The following is a 19,115-nucleotide window of genomic DNA, read 5'->3' as shown; positions in this document are numbered from 1 at the left end:
CGGGTGTAACTGCAATGATACTATGCTAAAAATGATGGTGTATCGCAGATTTAAAATGCGTTTATATCTCGAAAACGGTTGAGTTTAGGGAGATGAAAAAGTATACCTTTTTTAAGTAAAACTAATAGGAGAATAAAAATTTTAATGTCAAAATTATACAGAGTGAGGGATAAAAAAAATTGAACGTAATAAATGAGTGCTGAAAGGCGTATGTGGCGCCCTCTGTGCAATACATCATTTTTAGGGAATTTAGTTTTCTCGACCCAAAAAAACCCCACATACCAAATTTCATGTTGTTATCTCATACCTGTCAGGAAATATTCAATAATAAATAAAAAAAAAAGTTTAACTTTGACACCCTGTATCTCGGTTATTATAAACTTTGTACTAAGGTAAGTTAGCTTAAATCGGCATATTTTAACCTCAGGAACCTGAGGTTAAGCTATGGCCCATTCTTTACCAAACACCCTGTATGGGTAAAGAATCTTTAAAATGTTACAGTAATGGAAACATTGACATCAGTTGTTTTAAATAACATAGATGTTTTAAACACTCCTAGATATAGCACCGGGCACTATTTGACTCCTCACATGAGTTGGACCGTTGGACACGCCCTGAAGTTCAGCTACCTCACATCTTGAACGGTCGATTGCAACTAGTTTTTTGTCCCTTGCTATTTTAACAACTCTTGTATCCCCCATTTTACTGATGTGATTGTTCCACTTTTCTTTTTTTCTCTTTAGTGTCCACTCGTTTATACCCTGTACATTACATTTTGTTCTGATCTTTTTACTCTTTATTGGATCACTCAGCTAGAGTATTTCCGGCAATTCTTCTCACTTCTGTTGTTTCCAACATGCCGTGTGTTTTGGTTGTGTTCATGTGTTGATGCGTTTTTCTAGTGAAAGGTTAAAGTAAGTTAGTCTATAAGCTGTCACATTCGTAGAGAAGAATTGAGAATACATAACTGCGCAGCATTCGGATTCGAAGTCTCATATCTGAGTCCCGATTGATGAAGATGTTTTTTGTTCCGACAAATGTCTTGATGGACCTCTTCCGTTGAATCGGTACCACTATTTATTAGTGCACCCAGGTTACCGAACACCCAGGTGAGCCAGTGTTCGGTGTCCAGGTCACAGTCCCAGGTATTTAATGAATGACAGCTGTTTCACAGTCCTGCTGTTCAACAGTTCCGTCAAGTTGATATCGACAAATGTTGAACAAATCTGTCAACAGGCCTAACCTCAAACCCAAGTAAAACCACGGTTCTTACTCAGAGCATTTACTACGGTTGCCTATTTCGACTAACCAATGAACATTAAGACCGCAATTATGTCACGAGAGTACAGTAAATAGAATCGTAATATGATTAATCGGTATTTTTATGTCTTTTATGTATGGAAAATAGTAAAGATAGTTGTGAAATAAAGATGTTTAGTGGATTATAATACCTAATTATGAAAAACTGTTGATATTTGGGTAGTTTGGTACTTAAAATAATCAGGACCGGCCATGAAGATGTATGGAAATCTTGGACTTCAATCTCCATTCTACACTAAAAATTTGTCGCTTATACTGAATTTCCATCAATACTGGATTAATTATTGAATACATACCATCCTTAGAAGTCAGCTAGGATTTTGTGAATTAGAATTACCTACTTGTATAATTTCTTGTAAGAATTTAAATAATAGGTAATAAATTTGGCCACACTACAGCCTGTAATGAAATTTTAACATTTTTTTTTAATTCAAAAATAGGCTTGTGTACTCTTGTCACGCAAGTCAAGTCTCCCCACCACAGTCGGAGTAGGCAACCGTAGTAAACGTCTAAGAACCGTGACCTCAAACTGTCCTAATATACCAGGAGCTTTACAGTTTCGTCATGTACCTCATCAAGTCCTACGGCTTTGTCATCATTCTGTAAGAGGACAGCATGCTGTATTTTTTTCTTTGTTAAAGTTGTGGTCGTTCGTCGATAAACATGTTCATAACGGGTCTACCCCAAAATCCCGACACGCCGGAATCCCGACAGGCCAGAATCCAGACAGGTTTGATAAGTTTCTTTTTAACATATAATTACATTTATTTCTTGTTTTTTGTTTATGGTCATCTGTTTTTTATTTTTTGTTACTAAACAAAAGTATTTTGTATTAAAAGTATTAAACAAAAGTAGGAATTTTTACTTATGCGAGGATTGTTGCATGTCGGGATTCTGGCGTGTCGGGATTTTGGCCTGTCGGGATTCTGGCGTGTCGGGATTTTGGGCGGCACCGGTTCATAACATACTCTTGCCTGGACTTAAGTTTTTCTTCAGTTCCTATAAGGATCTGATTGTTATTATTTTTCAATATTCCACTGTTTTTTTTTTGTAATTTCTGCCTATTAATTCCGCAATTTTTTTTAATTACATTGTGTAACTCGTGTTTTTGTTGTAGTTGTTCAATTTAATACCATCTCTCGCCATAAATTGCTTTTTGGCTTCTCTGCGCTTTTTCCAGTAAGCTTTGAATTTGTGGTTCACCTTCGCTCTCAAAGAGAAGTCTCCTTTTCTTTGACTTCTCGTTGCTTCGTATAGAGGTCGCTACTAGCGTACGCAGGTCTGTTTTATTAATAAAGCGACCAAAATTAGATTGCAATTCATTTCAGTTTGAGAGTATACTCTGAGAATTTGGTGGGCAACCTCCACGTTTGACGTGTATACTTTTGAATTTTGCAGTGGAATTTTCCTAAGTCTTTTGGCGGACGGATAGTTGCACTGTCAGATAACGAAAAAACGAGTGTAGATTCAGTGGAAGCGGTGAAAACCGTTTCAGATATTTCTTCTTTAGTCTTTTTCAAGACTAACGTCGAAAATTCATTATTTAAACCAAAAACAAGGAATGTTTCAGATCCCATTGTGAAAGAAAAAATCATCACGAAGTTGACTACGTTAGCAAACAAGGTCCACAAACAGCCATTTAGGAAAAACAGCAGACCAAATCAGGACAGAAGGAAAATCAGCCTAGATACGTACAGAATGAGAGCACAGAGGGACGCCAGCGAGGATAGAAACGAGATGGATACCACAACCAACGAACCACCGATGATCGAGGTTCCAACCAAGAAGCTCAGGACGACCCAGAAACCTGATGAACAACTAGCAGGAACATCGACGGTGACGACCAGCAACAGATTCGAGAGGTTGGCCAAACCAGACCAACGGAACAGCGGAAACGAAGACCCAAAAAAGGAGGAGAAAAAAGAAAGGATACCGCCCGTTATCCTAGAAGGTAACATAGGGGAGTTTAAAAACGTTGTTTCAAATGTTTCTTCTATTCTAGGACACAAGAATTTCCAAATAGCACCTGCCAGACGTACTACGAGGATCTACACATACAACCTAGATGACTTTAAGAAGCTCCAGGAAGGACTGAAGGAAAAACAAGAACCGTACCACACCTTCGCCAGGAGGGAAGAGATCAAGAAAAAAGTGGTCATGAGGGCAGCCCCCAACATGAACATCAGAGAGATGGAAGCAGAACTGAAAGCTGAAGGAATAGAAGCCACAGTCACAGCAATGAAGCCCAAGAACGGAGGTACGGGAGTATCCTACCTACTGCAGATGCCCAAGGACCAGGACATAAGAGAGGTGAAGAAGATAACAGGACTGCAGAACGTGAGAGTCAGATGGGACTCATACAGCAGACCAGCCAGAGCCACGCAGTGCTACAACTGCCAAAATTTCGGACATAGCGCCCGAAATTGCTTCAGGACACCTAGATGCATGAAGTGCGCCCTAGGACATGCAACAAGAGACTGCCCGATGCCCAAAGGTGTAGTCAACACGGTGGTATGCTGCAATTGTGGAGGTAACCACACCAGTAATTTTTCGATGTGCCCAAAGCACATCGAATTTCTTGATTCTCAGGTGAAGCGGAACCAAAGGAGCATCCCAGTGCCACAGGCCCCAAGACAAGTCCACCCCTCAGTCCACAGAACATACACAGGAGGGATGTCATATGCCCAGGCATCAAGAAGTGAACCACAGCAGACCAGGATGCCATTCAACCTACCAAGGACGAACCAACCGAGGACTCCAGGAAGCCAGCCATCCAAGATGGACCAAATCAACGATCTATGGGCCGAAATCGACAACATGGTCGACTACGACAGGATGATTCAGTTGCTGACCGCCATGAGGGATGAGCTACGATGCCACGCGGACCTAAGGACACGAGGAACCATCTTCGCCAAATACGAAGCCCTCTACAATGCCCCATAAGAAGTTGAAGATACTGCAGTTCAACATAGCATCCCTGAGGCTAAGGATCAACGAATTGAGGGAATTGGTCATCCGACTCCAACCAGATGTCATCTGCCTGTCAGAAACGAACTACATGACGACAACTCAGCTCCCTAGGATTACCAACTACGAGGGATTTGGAAAGAGGGACGCTCACACCGACAGAGGAGTAGCTATTTACGTCAGAAATAGCCTGGTATGGTATCAGGTAGAGGTTGTATCTCACAATTTAGAAAATGTTGGTGTTAGAATAGGTGATACTAATATTTTCTCTTGCTATAGGAAACGTCAGATTGAGTTACCAGATCTTGGAGAATTAGTTGCTTTAATGAATACCGCAGAGAGTGTAGTGTTAGCCGGAGATTTCAACTGCCACCACACAGCATGGGGATGCCCAGAATCCAACCGCCAAGGGGAGGCGCTACTAAGACATTGCGAAGACAGAGAATGGATGATCTTCGCACCAGATGAACCAACCAGAATAAACCCAATCAGAGGACAACGAGACAATACCCTGGACCTCTTCATCACCAAGGAAGCCATTATAGAAGACACCAGGACCCACTACGAATGCAGCTCGGACCACAAACCAGTCACTGGAACCCTGACGACAGCAGCGGACCTCCCAACAGTAGAACCAGAAGAAAGATGGAAATGGAAAGAAGCAAACTGGACCAACTACAGACAACAGCTCAACCAATTCCAGATGAAGAGAGACTTCGAAACCACGGAAGACATAGAAGGAACGGTAGAAGACATCACCAGAAGGATCAAACAAGCCATGGAAGACCACATCCCAAAGGAAAGGACCAACTACAAAGGGATAGTCGTACCAGCAGAAGTTCAGGACATCATCAAAGACAGAAACAGAGCCAGACGAACCTACCAAAGAACCAGGAGGGAAGAATACAAGACATATGCTGACGAACTCTCAACGGAGATAAGACAGCGACTCAGCACCCTCAACGAAGCGAAATGGCACAGCCTCATCCGAAAAGCAGAAGAAAACCACGGCAACGTTTGGAAGATGATCAAATCCAAGAAGAGAGGCAAACAGAGGATGCCACAGATCATAGACGAAGAGGGAATCCACTTCGAAGCCCAAGGAAAGGTAGACGCCATAGCTAGAAGGCTAGCAGCCATCCATGGACAGAACAGGGACATGTCGGACCCAAGGACCATCCGCCAAGTCAACAGAGAATACGAAAGAATCGTTGCAAGAGACGAGTTCCAACTTGAAGATGAGGACCAACTACACCCACAAGAAGTCATCAAGATCATTAAGAAGCTCAAAGGTTCCAGAGCTCCAGGCCAAGAAGGAATCCACAACATAGTCCTCAAGGAACTACCAAGGAAGATGATGGTCCAACTGTTCTACATTTTCCGGTTCTGCCTACAAAAAGCCCACTTCCCAAACAACTGGAAGCATGCAAAGACGATACCTCTCCTAAAGCCAAAGAAGGATGGAAGACGACCAGAAAGCTACAGGCCAATATCCCTCCTGGAACCAATGGGGAAGATACTGGAGAAGATCATTTTCAAGCGACTGATGAAGCACGCAGAAAGAAGAAGAGTAATCCAAGACGACCAATTTGGATTCCGAAAAGGAAGGAACTGCGAACTACAACTAGCCAGAGTAGTCAGCGACACCAAAATCCAGTTCAACAGGAACAACAAAACAGCAATGGCCATCTTGGACATCGAGAAAGCCTACGACACAGTCTGGAAAAAAGCACTAATCTTCAAGATGAACAGGGCTGGTTTACCTCATTATATTACTAATATCTGTAACAATTACCTTAGTAATAGAACATTTCAGGTCTCAGCCGACAGAAAGATGTCTAGGATGCAAGAAGTCCAGGAGGGGATGCCACAAGGCAGCATTTTATCCCCAGCTTTATATAATATTTTCGTTTCAGATATGCCAACGGACGCCAGAACTAATACTGCTTTGTATGCGGATGATACAGCCATTTATACATCAGGAAAGGACGAAGGGAGAATAATCGAAAGATTAGAAGACCACCTAGAAAGGATCCACCAGTTCACGGACAAATGGAAAATAAGGATCAACAGGGAAAAGACGCAATACACCATCTTCACGAAGAACAACATACCAGCTCCACCACTAACAATGAGAGACAACATCATCCAGGCCAGCCCATCCATCAAATATCTAGGCGTCCACCTGGATAAAGGGCTGACATTTCATGCGCATACAAAGCAAATTAAATCCAGGGCAGCTCAGGTAAAAAGACTGATACAACCTTTCATTTACAGGACATCTCCACTCACCAGGAAGAAGAAAATACAACTATACCAGGCGTACGTACGACCAGTGATGCTGTACGCCGCACCAATCTGGAGTTCCACAGCCGAAACCAACTGGAGAAGACTGGAAAGGACAGAGACATCATGCTACCGACTCATCGAGGGATCAACATGGCAGGACCGGATCAGCAACGAAACAATCAAGGACCGACTACAGTACACCCCATTGAGAGAAGTTGCCGTGAACAGGACCAGGCACTTCTTCAACACGGCTACAAGAAGGCTCAGGAAAACCAGAAACATCCTCGCAGACAACCAGGCCCAGAGGATGTTTCGAGAAAAGCACCGACTAATCGACTGGGCGATCAACCATTAGAATAGGACGAACCAGGGAAGTAGGCACTTAGCCGGAAAAAAGTGCCTACAGAAGAAGACGAGGACGCCACCCACAACCAGGATCAAGAACCGACCAAGGAGACAACCAAGAGGAGATGGTGCTACGCGGAACATCTAAGAAGAAAGAAGACTAAAATATATTAAATTAAAATCTGTTATTATTAAATGGCAATAAATGTTTTTATTTTTATTTTTATTTTTATTTTTATATTCAGTCTGAATAACCACATGCGTTCCTGAGGAGATTTGATATAAATCGAAGAAGAGCAATGGTGGTTCGAAATTCGTTATTTCGTAAGCCGGCGACTTTGACGAAAAATCCTGAAACAGGTCGATTTTTATTTTTAAATTATGATTTTTTGGCATATATATCATACTAGTGACGTCATCCATCTGAACATGATGACGTAATCGATGATTTTTTTTGAGAATAGGGGTCGTGTGAAGCTTGTTTTAAAGATTATTCAATTATGTATTCAGCAATATAAACGTTAACATAACTATTTATACAGGATGTCCAAAAAGTTTTTTTAAAAAATAATTAATTGACACAAAAAGAAGAATGAATGTACATAATTTATTTAAATCAAAATACATTTTACTGCTGCCAGAAAACAGAAAAAACATGTTTATTTTACAAATAGACGTTGTTTTTCCCTTAAATTCAATGTTCAAGCTGCCACACACTTGCCTCTTGGCAGTTTGAACATTTAATTTAAGTGAAAAGCAATGTTTATTTGTCAGATAAACATTTTTTCTGGTTCTTGTTTCTAAACAATTAATTTAATTTAAGGGGGGGTATAGTTAATTCTACGTTTTTTTGCATAATTTTAAAACGTTTTCCCTTGAAAGTGGTAGGGTTAAATTAAATGGGTAAAAGGATATCTTAAAGAACAACACTTGAAGATTATTCAGTTAAATTTTTATTGAAAAATATTAAAAAATGAAGCAGTGGCGTCATTTTTAAGTAGATGATCCAAAAAAGAAGGTGATTTGCGGTGTACACCATATCTTCGGACAGAATCATTTGAAACATACAAACCAAAAAGATTATTTTAGTTTAAGAGTTTTTTGAGGTAGTGACGTCGAGTTTTTATGATTATATTGATTTTTAAATTCATGGTATAACTTTAAAGTGAAAAAAGAAAAAAAACAAAAAAAAGTGTGTTCGGTAAAGAGAAAAATGGTAATATAAACAAAAAAAATATTAAAATAAGCAAAAACTCGACGTCACTACCTAGTAAAATATCTAAAAAATAAGTGTGCCAAATTTCAGAAAGATCGGTGCATTACTTTTTGAGTTATGATGTACACCGCCTCAAAAAAACATGTTTTTCAGAAAACGCGTTTAAAAAAATGTAGTTTTGTCATTATAATACTAAGAAAATTTTTGTATATATCCATATCTCCGTCAATTTTGCTCGGATTAATTTGAAATTTTAATGGTATACTCTTCAAAATATTTACAATCAAATGAGCCAATAAAAAAAATCGAAAAAAATAATCAAAAATACTATACCCCCCCCTTAAAGTTTGTTTTTGAAACACTGCATAAATAATTGTATTAATATTTATATTACTGAATAGGGAATTGAACAACCTTTCAAATGAGCTATTAAACGAAGCCCTATTCTCATTTAAAAAAACATAATCGATTACGTCATCAAGCCCAGATGGATTACGTCACTAGTATGATATATATGTCAGAAAATCATAATTTAAAAATAAAAATCGACCTGGTTCAGGATTTTTCCTTAAAGTCGCTGGCTTACGAAATAACGAATTTATTCCTTTCATTTGGACCATACTGTATACATCTGCGTCGGTGTAAAGATTATACAGGGTAGCGAGAAAGTATGGAAACACGGTAATTTATCGGAAACCGCTAAAACGATTTTTATAGGTTTTGGTGGATAAGGGTCTTCTAATGCGGCCGATATCATAGTGGTAATTACATTATTGTCAAATCTTCCGTTGTTCTGGAAATCTAATGAACTTTCTTATTTCTAATGAAACATCCTATATATTTTTTGCGTTTTGAGGTCCTATTTTTTGCGTTTTGAAGTCAGAAATACTAATTATTTTTCATGTGACATTCCCTATACCTAAATGCCATAATTTCGGAGTTATTGTTACTAATTTACTAAAAAAAAAATTTTATTTAACAAAATATAAAAATCAATTTTTTCGGCCCGGAAGACCTTTCAAATAATTTTAGGTTCTTTGGATCATTGGTAACAAAAAAGGTCTTTTGTAATTTTTCTCTAATGTTAATGTTTTCCCAGTTATAAACAATTTGAAACTGAAAAAAAATCAAAAATGACTATTTTCAAGGTTTAAAAACACAAGTAAAAAAATAATTTTTGAAATTACAAAGTACTTAAATTCAAGCTCAAACCTTCTTCTATTAGCTACCTATAAGAATTTTTGACACGTTTTATTCTAAAACATTGATTTTTTAATTGTTAATGAAGCACATATGAGAGGACGGGCGATCGGAGTGATTTAACAACTAAAAAACAGTGTTTTAAACTGAAATAAGTTCAAATTACTTATGGGTATCTGATAAAATAAGGCTTGAATTTGAATTTAGGTACTTCGTGATTTCAAAAATAATATTTTTTACTTGTGTTTTTGAACCTAGAAATCGTCATATTTTGCGTTTTTTTTTTTCAGTTTAAATTGTTTATAACTCGGAAACGATTAACTTTAGAGAAAAATTACAAAAGATCTTTTTTGTTCCCAATGATCCAAAGAACCTAAAATAATGTCTGCCCGGGCCAAAAAAATTTATTTTTTTAATTTGTTTAAATTTTTTTTTAATAAATGTAGCCAAACTCCGAAATTATGACATTTAGGTGTAGGAAATATCACATGAAAAATAATCACTATCTCTTAAGGACGTCAAAACCCAAAAAATATACAGGGTGTTCTATTTGAAATAAGAAAGTTCATTATATTTTCAGAAAAACGGAAGATTTGGCAATAATCTAATTACCACTAAAATATCGGCCGTATTAGAAGATCCTTACCCACCAAAATGTATCAAAATCTTTCTAGCGGTTTCCGAGAAATGATCGTGCTTCCATACTTTCTCGCTACCCTGTATAGATTGTAACAAATAAAAAAATAAAAAAACTGTTTTAAAAAGTGTTACAAACATTTTTAATAAAATAATAAGTATACATACGTTCAATTGTGTTTAAAAACATTATCAATAAATTTCTATTGGAATCTAGGCTAAGAGTTGTTAACAAAATATAAAAAAGGGAGACATAATTGTAGTGATTAGTCTAATAAATACATTTGCTGCGTGAAGTAAATAAAATGTTATAAATTATTGTGTTTTTACTGTTAGTGTTAAAATACTGCAAATAAATTAAAAATAAAACCTTAATATTATACAGTGTGACCCATTTAGATTGGAAACACCTCTATAAAATTGGAAGTTGTTAACCGATTTTAACCAAATTTTTTTTAATGTCATGTAATAAAAGGTCTATTGCGGGGACAAAATATGAAATATTTAGTTAAATTTTCAGGGCATTCTACGATACTTTTTCTTCGTCGAAAATGGAGAATCTGTATTAGCGATTTTTTTATTAAAAAAATTTCTACGCCACTGGATTTAGAGTGGCTTCAAATAGCTATGACAAAAATTTCATTAAAATATATTTATTAATAACGAAGTTATGACAACTTAAAATTTTAAAACTCACTAAGCTACGAGTCAAAAAAGAACACCCTGTATCAACAGATAACCATAAAACTAATTATTTTTCAAATAATTTTAATATTAATAATTAACAAGATACTTTTTCTTCGTCGAAAATGGAGAGTTTGTATTAGCGATTTTTTTATTAAAAAAATTTCTACGCCACTGGATTTAGAGTGGCTTCAAATAGCTATGACAAAAATTTCATTTTAAATTTATTTTAAACATTTTTTTGTCTAGTAGTGGTTTATTATTAAAATTATTTGAAAAATAATTAGTTTTATGGTTATCTGTTGATACAGGGTGTTCTTTTTTGACTCGTAGCTTAGTGAGTTTTAAAATTTTAAGTTGTCATAACTTCGTTATTAATAAATATATTTTAATGCAATTTTTGTCATAGCTATTTGAAGCCACTCTAAATCCAGTGGCGTAGAAATTTTTTTAATAAAAAAATCGCTAATACAAATTCTTCATTTTCGACGAAGAAAAAGTACCGTAGAATGCCCTGAAAATTTAACTAAATATTTCATATTTTGTCCCGCAATAGACCTTTTATTACATGACATTAAAAAAAATTTGGTTAAAATCGGTTAACAACTTTAAATTTTATACAGGTGTTTCCAATCTAAATGGGTCACACTGTATAATATGATTTATAAGTCTACTAATAAAACTAATTTAACTAAAATGTTACAATTCAGTTTCTGTGAAATTTATTTAATAAAAGTCCAACTTGAGTGTACAATATTTTCTGATTATAGCTGAGATAAACAGTTCGTGTGAAAACTGGGTGACATCAAAATAGAGTGCATTAAAGTGTTGAATAATCTGGCTAGAGTGTGGCAAAAAAAAATTGATAAATTGTTTTGTAACATCAACAGCTGTAACCTACTGTAACAAAAAACGTAATCATAGACATAATAAGAATAGACAAGGTAAGGTATGGGCCGCCCTGTGCATCGAGTTGTAACGCCAATATCAAGGACGCCATTGGTTAATATTCACTTTGACTGGTCTAGCCATCTTTATCTGTAAAATTTAATAAAAAAAATTTTGTCTTAGTTTAAAAAGCCCCTATTATAGGGCTACAAACATAGAGACAAAACGTTTTCGCTCTGTAACAAGAGCATCATCAGTGTTACAAGAACATGGTGAGCCAACCAAAAAATACAAAGCCTTTCAAAAACATGTCAAAATCCAAAGGATGGATGTAATTCCTATGGCTACGGCCCTAGGGCAACATATGACTCCCACACGTGGTAAGTGGGTCAATAGGTAACAATTAGGTCATTATGTTACAAGAGGTGACAGGCAACTGACCCGCTTGTAACATAATGACCTAATTGTTACCTATTGACCCACTTACCACGTGTGGGAGTCATATGTTGCCTTAGGGCCGAAGCCATAGGAACTATATCCATCATTTGGATTTTGACATGTTTGCATCTATATGAGCCTTTTAGTCTGTTTTTGAAAGGCTTTGACTTTTGTATTTTTTGGTTGGCTCACCATGTTCTTGTAACACTGATGATACTCTTGTTACAGAGCGAAAACGTTTTGTTTCTATGTTTGTAGCCCTATAGGGGCTTTTTACCAAGACAAAAATTTTTTTATTAAATTTTACTTGTAATTAATGGTATACAGCCAGCAACAGGAAATTCTTCCTCGTGGATTTCCATCTTTATCTGTCACATGCGTGGGATCGCGCAAAAAAGAGAGATAAATAGACCACCTACCGACTGCTCCACGTTACACTATTTAGCCTACTATACCTAGTCTATTCTTATTATGTCTATGAACGTAATACATAAAAATTTAAAGTAAAGGTCGATTCGCATTTTACTGAACGTCAACGTCCCGTCACGGACCGGCAACGTCCCGTCAAAATATTCTATAGTGTATTTTAAGCCACGATGTTCTCATATGTCGGCAGCGTTACGGGACGTCCCGCTCTCACGTTTCTTTGAAACAATATTTTGACGGGACGTTGCCGGTCCGTGACGGGACGTTTACGTTTCGTAAAATGCGAATCACCTTTAAGTAATTTTAACAAATAAAGAATTCAGTCGAAAATAACGAGGGTAATTTAAAATAGTTCGTCTATAAAAGCCAATTTGTACATAATTTAAAATATCACATCTTTACAACTTAAAATTAAGTATCATACGGAACAAGTAAAAACTTCGTTTGTACAATGGTATAAAAAGTTTATTGAAAAACTATTAAAAAGTCATCCAAAAGGATTCGCAAAACGTTTTCGATCTAGATCAGATCATCTTCAGTGCGTTCTGCTTAGTAGATGAAACTAACAACCTTATAAAATAGGTGACATCGAGAAATATGATTTACATGTTGAAAATCTGATGTTAGTAGCGACTCTAAGCCGATGTTAAAAGATAAATTTAGTGCTCAAAGGGCAACATGATTCACTGCTCGATAAGAACGTGGGGTTCTTGCCAGTTCAATGGACTTAAATGACAGTTCAATGGTTGGTCTGTGTCCATTGAACTGGCAAGAACCACACGTTCTTATCGAGCAGTGAATCATGTTGCCCTTTGAGCACTAAATTTATCTTTTAACATCGACTTAAGAGTCGCTACTAACATCAGATTTTCAACCTATTGTCACCTATTTTATAAGGTTGCTAGTTTCATCTACTAAGCAGAACGAACTGAAGATGAATCCTTTTTGATGACTTTTTAATAGTTTTTCAATAAACTTTTTATACCATTGTACAAACGAAGATTTTACTTGTTCTGTATGATTTTTAATTATGGTATACAGCCAGCTACTGGGATTTTCCCATTGATTTTGTTAAAATTAAGTATCTTAAAGCCATGAAATCAACACAGTAATTTAAGTTTAACTAATATTTCCTATTAACGCGCTTTTTTCTTGTTTTTTCCTTTTTTGTCATCACTGCCACTACTTGCATCCCTTTTCCTTTTTGAATCTGTCAGTATTTTCCGTCCATATCTAGCGCAATACGCATCCATGTTAAATTTTCTTCTTAAACTGTAATCAACCATGTAGCGAATTTTTCCGAAAATTTCTCGTTCCTTCCAGCCTTGATCGTGTATTCCACATATTGACCACATCACACCTGTAATTTCGACAATAGTTTATTAAAACATATATACAAAGGACTTTAACTTTTTTTAACATTAAATCCAATACAATTAAAAAAAAACAACGATTGTCTAATCTTCGGAGCTCAGTGGAGGATGCTCTTCAGTTGATTGAAACACCAATAGCACTTAGATAATTTATTTATAAATACCGACACTAGGGAAGTTACCCCGGGAGAACGTTGAGTACTGATATGGCTTGTACGCGATTTAGTTGAAGACTCTATTTGATGCTACATATTGACAGGGCCGTAACTACCATTGGAGCAACCGGGGCAGTGCCACGGGGCCCCCGGCCAAAGGGGACCCGCATGGGCCTCCTTTTGGTTGGCCGTGCATATACTTTAACGAGGAAAATAAAAATATGTATTTTAAAAGCCGATCCCAACGAAATATTTTCAAATGACACAATTTTAAAAAGAACTTACAGGGGCACAATAGATCTCAATATAAAGTTTTAATTTTTAACTAGGGAAGTTAGTCTTTTCGACTAAAATGCAATTGGAACAGAACATGGGCCCCTGAGACCTGAGCTAAGCTGGGGTCCCGAGACCCAACATAAAAATTTAAATTATTACTTAGGAAATTAGTTATTTCGGCGTAATAAAACCGTTTATTTTCTTCTTTCATTGCTTGTATTTGACTTGTTTGTCTCTATAAAGCATTTTCTTGTCTTTCTGTTTATAATTTATTCTCTTCTTGTCGTGATTTCATCATTTGAATCGATTGTTCAAACCTTGCTGATTTTTGTTTTCTTCTAGTTCCCATCTTTATTTATAGCACTTCTAAACATACTGAATAAAGCTTTAAAGTGTAATACGTGGTATATAATTAATAGAGTGTATGTTAAACTATGTTTCACTCTGTGTCTCAAAAGATTTCAAACTAATAAAATTAAAATGGTAATTTAATTTTAAAATTAATCATAGAAATTTTTTGATAATAACATATTTGTAAAAAGGCAAATTGCCTTTTACATTGTTCGGCTACACTGTAGGTTTGTGATCGCTGTATACTACTTGTAGGCAATATAACGCGTCTGTCATCGGGGTATAACAATTAAAACAGAAAAGATGATATAATGATGGTACTCGCAAAATTATTTAGCTTAAAATAAGGTGATTTCTAAATTGTTTTGTGTTTGTCAAATAAAATAGCAATATGTAAATAAGTACAAGAAACTTCAGTCATGGAATGCATTAAAATACGTTATCAAGAGGTTAGTTATCCCCCCTTCCGCTGGGGGATAAACCCACCACACCCCCCGGTAGGGGCCCCCAGATCACTTTTGCGCCGGGGCCCCCAACATCGTACTTACGGCTCTGCATATTGAATGTATGAATTAAGTTAAAGGCACCTCTGGCCTGGTTGAAGTGATTCTTGAGAATGATTCTAAAATGTATATTCTTTCTCAGCGGTGGCACCAGTATTGGTGTCAGGCCACGCGCTGAGTATGTTTACAAAATATTGAGAACAAAGAAATATATTAGATCATCAAATTAAATATGCAATTGCCCGAATTATTGTTTACAATTTACAATTCGTGAACTAAATTAGAGATGTTGTTCTGAAGCTATTTTCTTGTGGCATTTTTATAATCAAGTATATTCAAATGGGAAATAAGCCACAATTTTACCTAAAAATGATTTTATTAACGTTTCGACGCCCAAGTTGGGTGTCGTTGTCAAAATACAAAATAATACTAAATAAACGAAAATGTTGTTGCTTAGTAAAAAATTCTTCTAATAATTTATTTAATCTGACTCATTTATATCGGCAATGCAGGCATGTATTATACATTTTAAAGTAGACGACTTTAAAATGATATTGCCAATATTGATGAGTTGCGTTCCTGGGACGACTTTTATTAAGACGGATATTCTTGAGTTGAGAATTTCATGTAATCGAATGAACTATCTTTTAGTAAAGTCGTCCCAGGAACGCAACTCATCAATATTGGCAATATCATTTTAAAGTCGTCTACTTTAAAATGTATAATACATGCCTGCATTGCCGATATAAATGAGTCAGATTAAATAAATTATTAGAAGAATTTTTTACTAAGCAACAACATTTTCGTTTATTTAGTATTATTTTGTATTTTGACAAAGACACCCGACTTGGGCGTCGAAACGTTAATAAAAACATTTTTAGGTAAAATTGTGGCTTATTTCCCATTTGAATATACTAAATTAGAGACCCGCACATGTAAATATACAATAAAAAATTGGTTCATGTGATGTACGGGGTAATAAAAATATACTGTTCAATATCGGATATTAATTCTGAATATTTGGTATTGGACAACGATAGCAACAAAGTAATAGTTGAATTACAATTAAAATAATTTAAAAAAAACTTTATTAAAAAATTTACTTTAGAAAATTTATTCCAGGAAATTAAAATTAGAATAGAAAAGGCTAGAGCGAATTTTAACAAAATTAGAAAAATCCACTTCACAAGAGATCTGAAGTTAGAGTTAAGAGTAAGGTTTGCTAGGTGCTACGTTTTCTCGACTATGTTTTACGGAATGGAAGCGTAAACGAAACCTTGAATGCGGCATCAATGAAAAAACTGGAATCATTCGAATTGTGGGTGTATAGAAGAATTCTGAAAATATCATGGACAGAAACCGTCACAAACAAAGAGGTTCTGAGAAAGATGAATAAAGAAATGGAAGTCTTAATTACAATCAAAACCAGAAAATTTAAATATCTCGGACGTATTTCAGGTGGAGCGAGATACAACCTTTCGTTATAAGCTTATGTGGGTGTAAAGAAAAATTCTGAAAATATCGTGGACAGAACACGTCACAAACAGAGGTCCTGAGAAAGATGAATAACGAAATGGAAATCTTAAATACCATCAAATGAAGAAAATTACTATGAAGAGAGATACAACTTGCCCCAATTGATTATGCAGGGAAAGATTTAAGGAAAAAGAAGCAGAGGGAGATGCAGAATCTCGTGGCTGCGCAACCTGAGAGAATGGTACGGATGTACATCAAATGAACTTTTCAGAGCAGCCGTTTCCAAAGTCCGAATAGCTATGACGATTGCCGATCTCCGTCGCGGATATGGCACTTGAAGAAGAAGTTCCATTTAATAATGATGGTTTCTTAACGTTTAGTTGCATAATAACAAATATTCTCACCTACATATCCGTTAGGGTCAGTCCCATCTAGACAAAATGTGTCATTAAGCCATAATCCATATTCGATGGCTTGTTCAGGGGATTCGGTCCATTCTAAAATTTTCTTGCACCAATACATGCGCATATATCCATGAATTTTACCCTCTTGGTGGGCTTGTAACTGTGCAGCGTTCCACATTTCATCGTGTGTCTCAGCGTTTTCGAGCTGTTTTCTTGTATATGTCCAAGTTCTTTTGTCCTTACTAAAGTATAAAAAAACTGTATACAGTGATGAGCGCGCTAATAACCGGCAAAATAACGCAAAAGATGGAAAACATATTAAGTTGTGAAATAAAAAGAGATGAAACTAGTAGAGGTAAAAATTATCGATATAAACGTATAAATTATCATTACTTTACATAGTTTCCCACCTTTAGACGTCTGTCACAGGATTATTTTATAACATTCTCCTGTCACAGTGACAGTTGTCGTACTCCTCCGATACGTTAAAGGTGGGAAATTATGTAATGTAACGTTAATATATACGTTTATATCGATAATTTCCACCTCTACTAGTTTCATCTCTGTTTACTTCACAATGTATTATGTTTTCCATCTTTTGCGTTATTTTGCCGGATATTATCGCGCTCATCACTGTATAGAGGTTGAGAAAGAAAAAGTTTTTTTTTTCTCTGATTCTGGCCTTGGTTTAGAACTAGAACCTTTAGCCACGTAATTGTATAACTTATCACTAACTCAGGTGTAATGTGTAGTGTGTGTGTTGAGTAAGTGTCTTGTTACTTTGCAAAGTCGACGTCATTGCCTTTGCAAAGAGACGCTAATTGTATCCGAACGTCTGCGGTCCCTCTGGTGAGTAACGATCCCACAAGGACAGAAACTATTTTCATTTATTAATTTATAATAAATGAAAAAATTCCTGACCCTGGTGGGATTCGAACTCACTACCATTCGGAACTTTCGATCCAAAGGTTAGGCGCTCTTACCACTGAGCCACAGAGGGGGTAAATAAAAAGTTGGATTTAATTAATTTTTTTTTAAACATTAGAGACCCAAATATTTCTTACGTTTGAAATCAATTCAGAAAAATGACAAATCTGTGCTTTCTATAATTTGCAAAGTAAACAAACGATAAATGAATTGACATAGGGAATTGAAAAATTGCATTTCATAAAGTATCAACTTTCAAGGCAAAAACCCATAACGAACTGATTTCTAGTACTCATATTGCGTGAGTAAACGCAGCATATGAAAGACATTAATTTCAATACAAGGACGTATAAGCAAATAGTGAGAACATATTAAACTTTCTGACAATTAAATTAAATTGGTGCAGAATACGTTGTAAATTATCTTCACTTTGAGAGGTTAGTATTGCATTGTCCGCGTAGCAGATTATTTTAAGTTGTTTTTTCTCCTATTTGGTATCCTTTTATAGTTTTTACTTTTCGATGGTATATAACGAAGGGAATCCTTCGTTTTATACCATTGCCTCAGTTAGTTCTTCTACTTTTACTTTTGTTGTGTTGTTCTGCTAGATATTTTCTTCTTCTTCTTCTTTTTATGTAGACATGACTCTGTCTGTTTTTCAATGTGCTTCCAGTAAGTTGTCGTTCTATCTTTTTCGTGGTCTTCCCACTAATCGTCTTCCTATTGGGGAACCGTCTCTCGCCGTCCTTACTACTTACTCTATTTGTTGTCATTCTGCTTACGTGGTCATTCCATTCTACTCTTCTGTTTTTCGCCCAATTATTAATGTTGCCCACCTTGCATCTCCGTATATCTGCACTTCTAGCTCTATCCCACAGTGTCTTACCATCGATTTTTCGCAGTGTTTTCATCTCTGCTGTTTCTAGCATTCTTTTTGTCCTTTCTGTATCAGATCGTGTTTCTGCTGCGTATGTCATTATTGGTCTGATGACTTTTGTAAATTTTGCCTTTCACTTCTTTTCCTATGTTTTTATTTCTCCATATTGTTTCATTCAGGTAACCTGCGGCTCTATTTGCTTTATTCACCTGATCTTCCACTTCTGTGTCGAGCTTTCCGTAGCTAGAGAGTGTGATACCTAAATATTTAAACTCCATGACTTGTTCTATTATTTGATCCTCCAGCTCTAATTTACACCTTATTAGATCTGCTGTTATAACCGTGCATTTAGTCTTTTTTGGGG

General features: G+C 36.1%; 1 protein-coding gene across 2 annotated transcripts in view; it reads right to left on the bottom strand.

Annotated features, from left to right (window-relative positions):
* Positions 1-10,092: 10,092 nt before the first annotated feature.
* The window catches only part of LOC114326803 (deoxyribodipyrimidine photo-lyase), a 46,378-nt gene continuing 37,355 nt past the window's right edge, over positions 10,093-19,115 (bottom strand). The window contains exons 5-6 of one of the 2 annotated variants that reach the window (XM_028275249.2): positions 16,948-17,189; positions 10,093-13,769 (exon numbers count right to left, since the gene is read on the bottom strand). In XM_028275249.2, coding sequence (XP_028131050.2) covers positions 13,546-13,769; positions 16,948-17,189 — 466 coding nt within the window. In that variant the 3' untranslated portion in view covers positions 10,093-13,545. The remainder of the gene's footprint in view (positions 13,770-16,947; positions 17,190-19,115) is intronic. The other variant, XM_028275251.2, reaches the window with a different exon arrangement.

This window comes from Diabrotica virgifera, chromosome 4 (assembly GCF_917563875.1).
Source record: "Diabrotica virgifera virgifera chromosome 4, PGI_DIABVI_V3a".
In the NCBI taxonomy this organism is placed as follows: Eukaryota; Metazoa; Arthropoda; class Insecta; order Coleoptera; family Chrysomelidae; genus Diabrotica; species Diabrotica virgifera.
Note: the sequence above shows the minus strand (reverse complement) of the source record. Positions and strands in the feature narration are given on the sequence as shown.